General features: G+C 37.9%; 8 protein-coding genes across 8 annotated transcripts in view; 5 read left to right on the forward strand and 3 right to left on the reverse strand.

Moving 5' to 3' along the window:
• Positions 1-11, forward strand: part of FDP41_009230 (uncharacterized protein) — a gene marked incomplete at both ends in the record, with an annotated part of 1740 nt that extends 1729 nt beyond the window's left edge. Inside the window, one exon of the mRNA XM_044713167.1 lies at positions 1-11. This exon is cut by the window's left edge and continues 1729 nt beyond it. Coding sequence (XP_044557042.1) covers positions 1-11 — 11 coding nt within the window.
• A 169-nt stretch (positions 12-180) lies between these two features.
• Positions 181-2769, forward strand: FDP41_009231 (uncharacterized protein; the record flags this gene model as incomplete). Its single annotated transcript, XM_044713168.1, has 1 exon — positions 181-2769. The coding sequence occupies one exon, from the start codon at positions 181-183 to the stop codon at positions 2767-2769; it is 2589 nt and encodes an 862-aa protein (XP_044557043.1).
• Positions 2770-2881: 112 nt separating this feature from the next.
• Positions 2882-3729, forward strand: FDP41_009232 (uncharacterized protein; the record flags this gene model as incomplete). Its single annotated transcript, XM_044713169.1, has 3 exons — positions 2882-3247; positions 3302-3445; positions 3508-3729. 3 exons carry the CDS (start codon positions 2882-2884, stop codon positions 3727-3729), a joined length of 732 nt encoding a protein of 243 aa, XP_044557044.1.
• A 28-nt stretch (positions 3730-3757) lies between these two features.
• Positions 3758-5769, reverse strand: FDP41_009233 (uncharacterized protein; the record flags this gene model as incomplete). Its single annotated transcript, XM_044713170.1, has 3 exons — positions 3758-5074; positions 5154-5267; positions 5350-5769. 3 exons carry the CDS (start codon positions 5767-5769, stop codon positions 3758-3760), a joined length of 1851 nt encoding a protein of 616 aa, XP_044557045.1.
• Positions 5770-6082: 313 nt separating this feature from the next.
• FDP41_009234 (uncharacterized protein) lies at positions 6083-6826 on the forward strand (the record flags this gene model as incomplete). Its single annotated transcript, XM_044713171.1, has 3 exons — positions 6083-6433; positions 6549-6618; positions 6693-6826. 3 exons carry the CDS (start codon positions 6083-6085, stop codon positions 6824-6826), a joined length of 555 nt encoding a protein of 184 aa, XP_044557046.1.
• A 178-nt stretch (positions 6827-7004) lies between these two features.
• Positions 7005-8375, reverse strand: FDP41_009235 (uncharacterized protein; the record flags this gene model as incomplete). Its single annotated transcript, XM_044713172.1, has 1 exon — positions 7005-8375. The coding sequence occupies one exon, from the start codon at positions 8373-8375 to the stop codon at positions 7005-7007; it is 1371 nt and encodes a 456-aa protein (XP_044557047.1).
• Positions 8376-8473: 98 nt separating this feature from the next.
• Positions 8474-9552, reverse strand: FDP41_009236 (uncharacterized protein; the record flags this gene model as incomplete). Its single annotated transcript, XM_044713173.1, has 4 exons — positions 8474-8628; positions 8682-8756; positions 8810-8879; positions 8965-9552. 4 exons carry the CDS (start codon positions 9550-9552, stop codon positions 8474-8476), a joined length of 888 nt encoding a protein of 295 aa, XP_044557048.1.
• A 623-nt stretch (positions 9553-10175) lies between these two features.
• FDP41_009237 (uncharacterized protein) lies at positions 10176-11321 on the forward strand (the record flags this gene model as incomplete). The annotated part of the gene is made up of 1 exon (XM_044713174.1): positions 10176-11321. One exon carries the CDS (start codon positions 10176-10178, stop codon positions 11319-11321), a length of 1146 nt encoding a protein of 381 aa, XP_044557049.1.
• Positions 11322-11324: the final 3 nt, after the last annotated feature.

The raw sequence follows: 11324 nt of genomic DNA on the forward strand, positions 1-11324 counted from the left end.
GAAAACATTAATTATACATATACCCATATGTTCCCTTGGCTGTCTTATGGATCAAGTGAAGATTAATCGCTATCTGATTCAATGTGTGCCCCCCTTCAACCTGTCCATTTCATTTCCTTCTTTTCCAACGATATTGGAAATTCAAAATTGAATTTTATTTTGCATTGATTTCGAAAAAAAATGCCCCCTAAAAAAGCATCATCTTCCCGAGGTGTGAGCCTTGAAGAATTGGTTGCAGCCGAAAAGAAGAAACAACAAGAGGAACGAGAGAAGATCGAACGAGAAAAGAGATTATTGGCGGAGCAACAAAAGAAGGAAAAGGAGGCATTGCAACAACAACAACGGAAGAAGCAAGCAGCAAACGCGAATAAAAACAAGAGTCAAACTCAAAAGCCTGCAACACCACAACAACCAACAGCCAAAGATGCTTCCTATGATGAGGATTTTCCAACACCAAATCAACACCGACCACCATCATCGGGTCAACAACAGCAAGATAAGCAACATCATCAGGACAAGCATCAATCACATTCTTCATCAAAAGATATTCCATCGGGTACATCAAAAATATATTTCCAACCCAGCAAGGAATGCTTGGATATTATTGAAATTCTCACAAACGATGTGATTGGAAAGGAGACATCATCAAAATGTTTGGATATTCCAATTTTAAATTATTTCTCCAGTATTTTGGCTTCCCAAAATGATGTCGTCACAAGAAGAAAAGAAACTGAAGTAATTGACGTAATTTCTTCTTACTTGGTTCATACCAAGGCTTCTAGTTCTTTGGAGGACGCAAAAGAATTGGTCAGAGTTATGCTTCAGACATTGAAGGATAGAGGAATTTTGAGAACAGACATTAAAGAAGAAGAGCATGTTGTTTTGTTGGAAGAAGCTGTCAGCTTGGGTAAAAGATTCGAAAAGGAAGTTTCTGAACAAGAGTCCATGATTGACAAGACAGGTATGGCCTCTGTTCATCAACAAATTACTGAATCTAACTGGAATGACGAGTTGGATTGGAAGCAAAAGGCAATCAAGGAAAAAGAGAGGAAGAAAAAAGAAAAAGAAGAAGCCATTATCAAACAAAAACAAAAAGAGTATGAAGAGTTTTTGAAGAGAAGAGGTTTGAGCAATCAGAGAGGTGTCATCAAAGTTCACACAGCTGCCGATTTCAAAGGTCCTAGAGAAATTCGTGTCTCTGATGTCATAGTTTCTGTAGGAAGCAAGACTCTCTTGTCGGGAACAGATGTTGTTTTGTTAAACGGACGTAGATATGGTATGATTGGTAGAAACGGTGTTGGTAAGACAACGCTTTTGAGACATATTGCAGAAAGAGATTTCAAGGGAATTCCTCCATATTTGCAAATTTTGCACATTGAACAAGAAATTGTTGGAGATGATGTTTCTGCTCTCGACACAGTTCTCAACTCAGACGTAGAAAGATTGTCCTTGTTGAAGGAAGAAAAGAGACTTTTGGAGGAGTCTTCAGAAGATGCTGGCCAAAAATTAGCTGAAATTTATGAAAGATTGGATGAAATTGATGCTCACAGCGCCGAAGCAAGAGCAGCAGCTATTCTTACTGGTTTACAATTTACTCCTGAAATGATGCACATGAAAACTAAGTCTTTATCAGGAGGTTGGAGAATGAGAGTTGCCCTTGCAAGAGCTTTGTTCGTAGAGCCAGATATTTTACTATTGGACGAACCTACAAACCACTTGGATTTGTTTGCAGTCATTTGGTTAGAAGAATACTTGAAGAAGTATGACAAGACTTTAGTAGTTGTGTCTCACGCTAAGCGATTCCTTAATGCAGTCGTCACAGATATCATCCTTGTGAAAGATCAAAAACTTCATTACTATAAAGGTGACTATGACACTTTCGAAAAGACAAGACGAGAAAAATTAACACAACAACAAAGAACTCATGAAGCCCAACAAAAGCAACGTGCACATATTCAAAAGTTTATCGATAGATTCAGATACAAGGCAGCCACTGCAAAGATGGCACAATCTCGTATTAAGGTTTTAGAAAAGATGGACTTCACTCCAGCCGTTGTTGAAGATCCATCCTTTAGTTTCACCTTTGATTCTCCAGAGCAGGAAAATCCTCCCTATCTTCAAGCAGTCGATGTCACATTTGGTTATACCAGAGACAAAATTTTATTCAAAAAGCTGAACTTTAACTTGGACATGGACTCTCGAATTGCTTTGGTTGGTCCAAACGGTACAGGTAAATCGACCTTCTTGAATATTTTGGCTGAGGAGCTCAAACCACTCGAAGGAACTGTCAATGTGAACAGAAAGATCAGAATTGCAAAATTCAGTCAGCATCACATGGAACACTTGAATCCTCAAATGACACCTCTCGAACACATGTCTTCTATATTTACAAACGAAAAAGAGCCAGCTTTAAGAGCACAATTATCCAAGCTTGGTATTGTTGGAGATTTGGCTTTGCAACCCATTTACACACTTTCAGGAGGTCAAAAATCAAGAGTGGTCTTTGCAGAAATTACGTTCAGAAAACCTCATCTACTTTTACTGGACGAACCTAGCAACCACTTGGATATCGATACCGTAGACGCCCTCATCACAGCTCTCAATGAATACAATGGAGGTATTTTGATGGTGAGTCACGACGAGTATTTGATTACCTCTGTGTGTGACGAAATTTGGGTTTGCACAGGTAAAACCATTTCAAAGTATAACGGAGATTTCTATGATTATAAGAAGGATGTTATGAAAGAAATTGCACAGACAGTAATTTAACTCTTTCCATAAAAATAAAATTTCTCGAATATATTTTATTACCCAAAATTGGTGAACTTCGAAAAGCGCTCGTTATTCAACCCGCCAAAAGTTACAAGAACAATTAAAAAAAATGCAACAACTCAAAGACATCACCAGTGGAGGAGAAAAAGCGATTGATAGAATCATCAAAATCATCGATGAGACTCCGAGTTTAGGGCACATTAATAAAACGCAGCTCACAACCATGTTACATTTTTTGGAGGTGGAAGCAGAGGTCAAAGACAAGGCATTGAAAATAAAGCTGGAGGAAACAAAAGCATGCAGAGAAATTCTATCCAAGTTGCAATGTGCACAAAAACAAAGCGAAACCGATATTAAACTAATCAATAATAATAGAGATAGACTAAAAATTGCAGTAGAAACTCTTAAAGCAAGGACAGAAGAGATCAAACGAGAAGATGACATCTTGCTCGAAACAATTTTGGAACACAGAAGGGTATGTGTTTAACTGTGAGCATCAACATCAAATGTCAACTTTTTTCTTCAATAGAGTATATTGGATTTGGAAAATTTTGCAAAACAACAGGAATCTATGATCAAAGAAACCAGACAGGAAACCAAAGCATATCTCGACACTAATGCCGAGCTGAATCAAATCAAGGAAACTACCTTGAAGGAACGATTTTTGAGGATTGTAAGTACATTTATTGAAACCATCCAACTATTAACGTACTCCACATAAATATTTATCAATAGAACCAAAAAGAAAGAGCAATGGACCGATTTAAACGACACGTCACCATTGTAAGGAAAAACCTTATTCATGACCCTTATCTATTCTTTGGTGCTGCCGATGCAGAGCAAGGAGCAGACATTGCAGAGAGAAACGAATTAGTGTTCGGTAATAATTTTGGGGCAAATGCGAAGGAAAGGTTCAAAAAGAGGAGGAATAGCACTGGGAATATCATGAAGAATTAATATTGTCGCTATACAAGTGACAGAACTCTTAGAGTTGAAAGAATGCATTCAACGAGTCTTCAACAGTTTTGTACTGATCAAGAAGACCCTCAGCCTCTTCTCTGCTCAATTGAGTAATGTCCATAATGGATTGAATATCTTGCTCTCGAGGATCAACAGAAGTAGTCTCCATTGAATCCAATGGTTTAAGGCTTGACAAAGAACTCTCCTTCAATGTGTTAATACAAAGATATTCCACCATTTCATCTGTGTCGTATTGAAACCAATGGTTGTGAATGAAGAGGAGATACTTGATGGCTTTTACAAGTCTTGAGGGTGAACCAACTCTATCGAAAAGGACTTCGCTTAACGTTTTAACAATAAATTCTCTGGAGGTTTCGATTCGTGACATTATTTTTTGTGCATTCTCTGGAACAACGTTAGCGGTGTGATCGTATGCCAGTAACGACACTGTTTCAGAGAAGTCTTGTTCATTGCACAGTCTTATGGGAGCCAATTTTTCAGTAGCAACGCTCAATGCCTTAGAGTCATCACCAGATCGATAATAATGCAGGAACATACATTCATAAATTTTGAATGTAATCACTGGATATGTTAATAAGGCGCCTGAATCGATTGAATTTACATAGCAAACCAATTCCTCGAATCTATTACTTGTCAAAAAATCGTAAAGTTTCTTTGTCAAGGCATCTCTTCGAGAAATAGAGTCTTCTTTCATGGGTAGCATCAAGCCACGTATTTTGCAATGTTCTTCAACTAAGTCTGCCAAAATCAATTTGTTCAACTGCAACCGACTTGCCTCAAGTTTCATGGCAAGCATTCGATCATGGTTGGAAGCAATTAATGCTTGCATGGCTTCTTCTCGTGTGATGGACATGCGTTGAGTCATTTCAATGACATGGCGTTCTCGGCATGGCTGATGATGAGCAGCAGTATTGGTTTCATAATGATTCACATAAAGCTCCTTTTCAGGTAAAAGTAAAGATTCAATTTCTGGCACAGGTGACGACGCTCCATTCAGAACTTGATAAATATTGTGAATAGTGGTCAAGTATTTCAGAATAACTTCCAAAGTTGAATCCTCTTTTTTGAAGAGCCTCTTTTGTTTATACCAAAACAATTTAAATTCGTTGAGTAGAGTGTTCCTAGAATGTTGCAATTGTTTGTAGACCATTAAATGGTTGTCCTTCTCTCGCAACAAAAGAAAGAGAGTGTCCATAAGATTAGAGTGTTCTGAAGAAGTAAACACACATGTTTCACTGGGAATAGTTGATTTACAAAGCTCTAAGCATTTTGCTTGCTGTTCATAGTCATCAACAGGACATTTCAGAATTGTTTCTTTGAGCTGTGATGCATGTCATCATATTAGAAACATTAACAGAAACTCGAAAATTATTAACTCCATCTTTTGTTTGAACACTTACATTCAGGATATGAAATTTCGTTTGCAAAGGATGTTCTACCACAGACGGAAATTGATTCTTTAACAACTCGAAAGCCTTGATACACTCCCCATCTAAAATAAGGCTTTCAATGAGCTGAATGAATCCGTTCCAAATATATTCAAAAACAACACGAGTTCTTTCACTCTGGTATGAGTTTATCTAGCAAATCACTCACCTTAAAGACTTGTTCTTCGTTTTTTGATTTTTCTCTGTATTGCTGCAAACTTTCCACTCGTTCATTCAAAAACATTTCATTCAACATTTCATCAAGCCTTTCCAGATTTAAATAAGTACTAGTCATAAATTCAAAGCGCTCATCATCTTCCATTCCGTCTTGATGTTCGGAACATCCCGATGAATTATGATTTTGCAATCGGAACAACGATGATGCAAAATCATGATTCATATTTGTGGAGGAAGGCTGTTGCGTCGGGTTGGAGGGTGTTTCTAGATGGATCCGATTAATTTCATGCACCACACGATCCACAAGTCTTTCATTGCTGTTATGACTGGAATTATTATTTACTTCTGCAGTTTCATCTTCGTGGTTGATTGAATTTAACCGCCCTCCTGAAGGTGTTGTGGTTTCATTCATTTTTTGGTTAATGTTCAAATAGGGGAACTATTTTTATTGGAGTATCCCCACACAGAAAGAACCAAAATATTATTATTAATATATTTTCAATAAGGAACAAACGAACTGGTTCAATTCATCGTTTCATTTTCGTAGCCAACCAAGCCCAGAGTCTGGAGAGATGGATGTTGACATTTGACTCAGTATCGGAGGGACAATGAATTTCGCCTATTTCAAATCCCAACTCCAAATTAAATCCTCATCACTTATTTGCTGCCTCACATAGATCTCACGCACAAAAAATACAACAACATCCTTTTTTTTCCGCAAGAAAATGCAAGCAAAAGATATTGAAATGGTATCGATGCCATCAAATTTTCCAAGACAAGTCTCCTTCTCGGAAGCCAGTAGTAAAGTTGATTTAGCAATATCTTCACCTCCTTCAAATTATGAGCTTTCGGAAGCAACCATTGATGTCATTTTAGACAAGGAGTCATCAGCCGAAACTGAAAATCCTCCAAAGAAGAGTAAATCGGACCTTCCAACAACATCATCAACACAAAAGAAAGAGGAAAACAAACAACCCGAAAGAATGTCGTGGAAGCACTATTTTCTTCATGTTATGAGTCCTATCTGGCACTCATTTCCGAATAAAGTGAGTGAGGCCAGAGACATGTTAGCAGCGGTAGGTACTTGTGTGTGGATGGATTCATCATTGATTTGACATTAATGTTGATATATGTAAATATATGTATGTCATTCCCATTGTATCACCCTGACGATTTATAATGTCGCAACAGGAACGAACTGCATTGTCATGGCAACGAACGGCCTATGCTATCCTTGCAATTGGAATTGGAGTTTCAAGATGTAAGTATCGTATTTGCACACCTTAATGCATATTTAATAATAATAACAACTGTCTTGATTCCATACGGAATTAGTGAATAGAAAAGATCGTGATCCCTTTGTACCAAAAGCGCTTGGTGTTGTGACAGCAGTGATTGCTCTATTGCTGATCATGTATGCACATTTAAGGTTTCATGTGGTCATGAAATCCATGGTTGATCGTAAGTAGTACTTTCAAAAAACATTGATAGCAGCTGACACACCTTGAACTTTTCCACCGTAATTGACAACATCCAATGTTGCAATGTTCGTGAAACAGATGAATTTTCAGCCGACTCCTTCTCGCCTCCTTTCTTACTCTTACTTGGTATTGGTATTGCCTGTACTGCAGTACTACTCTTTTTCCTCTAATCAGAACACTTCATCATGCTTTGCCTCTTTTGAACAAATAGGAACCACTTATCCGTTGGTGTCTTTTCCTTTAAATTTTTCATTAAGGTTTCTCCAAAGCAAATGATTTTTGGAGCTCTTTCAGATTCCTCCGTTATCGAATCATTTAACTGCATCACCTTCTTCATGTAGGCATTCCAATCAGTTTTCGCAATGATTTTCAATTCTACCAGTAATGAAAGTTGTTGATAAACCTCTAGGTTCAGCCACCAGAATGGAGAATTAATTTTGGACTTGGGAGTAATTTGAATTTCCTTCTTCTTTAACAATAAATCCTGCTGATAGGGTAAAATATTACCTTTTGAAACACCTTCGAGCATTTTGACTACCATTTCATTCGATACTTCCTTATTCTTGAAAAAGTCTTGTCTGATTTTTTGAAGAGTTTTACCTAGAAATTGTTTTGCATGCAGAACAGGACTGATGTAATCCACTGCTAGAGTATAGTGCTTCTTGTTAGAAGATTTGTTCTTCTTGTATTGATCTCTTAGCTCAAAGTGTCTTCTCCAAATAATGGCATCTCTTTCCACAAAATCTTCCCACTCATTATATTTGATCGCTTTCATTCTCCTTAACAGTCTAAGCTTATCATAGACTGGATTATTCCAAATAATCCAACAATCTTCTTCTTTAGAGCCATGTTGATGTTTTGATGGATAGGATGGTGAAGAAGCAGTTATCAAAGATTGTGAGGGTTGTGAATCTTGTAATTTGATGGGCGTCGAAGAGGATGATGTGATTTCAGATTTAAGTGGCGTTGATAAAGAATTAAGATGCACTTCAGTGGTTGACGTTAATTTTTGCAAACATTCCGCGAAAGCTGTTGTCATTTTCTCTTGAAATTTCTTGAAAGCATCCGAAATTTTATCCTCTACGTTTTGAATAATGGTTCTTTCAATTCGGCCAAAACATTCGTCCAATAATTCTCCAACTTTTCCATCATTAGAGTCTGTCGGTGGTGTTTCTTGTTGATTTAAGGACTGTTTGGAAAGAGAAGAGTTTTGCTCTCGCCATCTCTTCTTCAGATTGTGTATCTTTTCTTTCCGTTGTTGAACCATTTTCCGCTGCTTTTCAATTTTGTTCAATTTCGTGAGAGAGGATTGTGTCATTTTCATGGTTAAGCCATCATCATCTCTTGCATGGACATCATCATGTTCAAATTGAACTGGAGATGTCTTTCCACCAAGCTCCGAAATATCTTGAGAGTGGTTGCTCATGATGATGTCCCCTTGTTCATCCATCGTGTTCTTCATCTTCTCCAATGAAATTCTTGCTGGCATCATGTTGTTTTTGATGTTGGTGCGATGGCCGAACATCAAAGAAGACATTTTTTTTATCAACAACACATTTTTGTTGAATACAAACAACACGAAGAATTTGAAAGAAGAAATAAATCATGCGTGTATTACTTTACTAGTATTTGGAATCACACAAAGACAAGAGCAAGAGCTGCAACACAGGCAGTCACTCCGAAAACAAACATGAAAACAGGCGAAAACATATCTGCAACATACACTCCAGATATTAATCGTCGTGTTGCATAGTGGAATCGAACGAAAGAATAAAAGAATATTAAGAGGCCTTAATTTGACAAAGTGAAACCAATTAAAAAACAAAGTTCAAATCAAACCTACCTAAAATAATAAATATGGTTCCTATTGTGACCATCAAAATTTTGGCGGCATCAGAATCCGAGCCAGTTGTCAATACTAAATTATTGATGTAAACGTTAGAATAGAGAAGTGTTACACACAACACATACATTTAGCAATTGCAATTCCAATGGCAATGGTTGAGAGGCCTGTCCTTACCCATGCCAATTGCGTTCGTTCCTTTCAATAATTAATTATTAAATGATGCAGAAAATATTAGTATTTGCATGATTATAATGCACTTCTCATTGCATTTCAAACCTACCACAGCTAGTAAATCTCTTGCTTCCGATTGTTTATTGGGATGAAACGTCCACCTTGGAATAAAACCCAACAAAAAACTCTTGCTCAACAAGTGACGATGGTGACGATCCTGATGTCGTTGGTCATGATGATGATGTTCTTGTTCATTTCCGAATGTTACTACTCCCGATTGCTTATCAGATGTGGCAGGAGATGCTGGTGAGTGTTCTCGATGCTCCTTTCTGCCACCCATTGTTGTCGTAGAAGCAGAAGTGCGCATCGGAACAAGTTCGACCATGTCGTCACGATCCGACGCTTGCGTACTCATGGAAACACTGACGGGCATTTTATTGCGGGGTGTTTGGGTCGTAGTTGCAAAAGAGACTTTCATGGCTGTTGTTGTTGTTGAGGAGGGAGATGGGACTGCGGAGGGAGTATCTACATTGGAAGGGTTGGCGGTGGTGGTGTTTAATGATGACATTGCTGTAGTGGTGATGGTGGTTGTAGTTAGGGGATGGAGGGGGTGGGTGGGAGAGGACGATGAAACGGCTCGAGCTTCATGTTGAGCGTTGTTGTTGTTGTGGTGATGATTCAAGTCTTCTTGCTCCATATTTTTAAATCGATATCATTAATGGTTTGCTTTGGTAGTGCAGGGACTTTTGCAGTTCATAAATAGAAAGAAACCACAAAGAACAGAGTTTAGGCGAAATTGGTTGGAGAGCCTCAAGAGCGCCATCTTCCAAGGTTGACCTCAAAAAAATTTCATGATGGGTGAGAGTGTTCGCCCGACAAGGGGGAATTTTGTAACGAAAAGGATCCATTTCCAAGCACGGATATTGATCTTATCAAAACTTTTTGCAAGGTGAAAACGTATCCTTCAATGTTTGTTCTCTTATGGAATCCCGCTCGTTAAAACATAAACATTATATTGAATGAAATTTCAAATTATATTTGAGTGTGGATGTTGTTGTTTGGAATGAAACCCCTTAGACTTTCAAATATCATTGGATTCTAGTACTCTTCAATTGGTGATGATATTTACACATTAAACGGAAACACTCGGAGGATCTGAGAGTTTTGGAAATTTTTGAATTCAGCCATTGACTGTAAACCATAGGATACCATTTTGGATTGTTCTCATAGCAACTATCGATTAATTTGAGACAGAACCCAGTCGAAAATGTCAAACAACATCATCCACTTGCCACCTATCAACCAGTCAAACCCAAAAAAATGTCATCACACACCTCTCAAGTCGATAATACAATCAATCTTCTTCTCTTAGGTATTTCGGAGTCAGGTAAATCAACCCTCTTCAAACAAGTCAAAATATTACATCAAAATGGTTACACCAAAGAAGAATTATCTTCCTTCACCAAAACCATTCAAGACAATTTAATTCTTGGAATGGCTGCTTTGATGGACCTTGTACAACATTCCCTTTCTCAGAAACAAGTCATCACCACCAGCCCTAACAACACTCCCTTCGTTCTCGATCAGGAACAACAAGAATTACTTCGCACTCATACACAACACATTCTCAGAAAATCAAACGATGATGACAAGAACGGTTCTACTTCTTCTTCTCATCTCTCCTATGATCCCTCTAAACTTGCTTCTCTTCGTTTCCTTTGGCAACATCCCTATGTCCAACATGTGTTTCATCAACGACACGGAAAGGTTTCCAACCATAACAACAACAACAACCACTCTAATAGTAGTAGTGATCAACCATCAGCAACCTCCTCATGGTCGTATCCTCTCATTGACAATTTGGCTTATTTCATGAATCATTGCGAACGTATTGGTGCTGCTTCCTATGTTCCGTCAGTGGAGGACGTGTTGCATTGCAGATTGAGAACCACTGGAGTTCATGAGACTAAATTTGAATTTGGAGGATTGTCCATGCGTTTGGTCGATGTTGGTGGACAACGTAATCAGAGAAAGAAGTGGATTCATGTCTTTGACAATGTGACAGCTTTGATATTTGTTGTTTCTCTCGTGGAATATAATCAAGTATTGGAAGAAGATCCTACAACCATTAGAATTCGAGAAAGCATGTTGTTGTTTGAAGAATTGGTGAATTGTAGTGTTTTCTATGACAAGCCTGTCATGTTGTTTTTGAACAAGGTCGATCTATTTAATGATCTGATCAAGAAAGTGGACATTTCTGAACAATGTTTCAAGGACTATCATGGTAAAAAACATTCAGCACCAGATGCTATTCAATTTATTGCAGAAAAGTTCAAAAAATTGAGAGAAAATAAGGATGCCGATGTTTTTGTTGAAGTCACCTGTGCCGTCGATACCAATAATATTAAGAAGGTGTTAGAGAATTTGAAGACCATTATTCTGAAAGAGAGTCTTTCTTCAAAATAAGAC

The sequence above is a fragment of the Naegleria fowleri genome (genome assembly GCF_008403515.1).
Source record: "Naegleria fowleri strain ATCC 30894 chromosome Unknown tig68, whole genome shotgun sequence".
Classification (NCBI taxonomy): Eukaryota; Heterolobosea; class Eutetramitea; order Acrasida; family Naegleriidae; genus Naegleria; species Naegleria fowleri.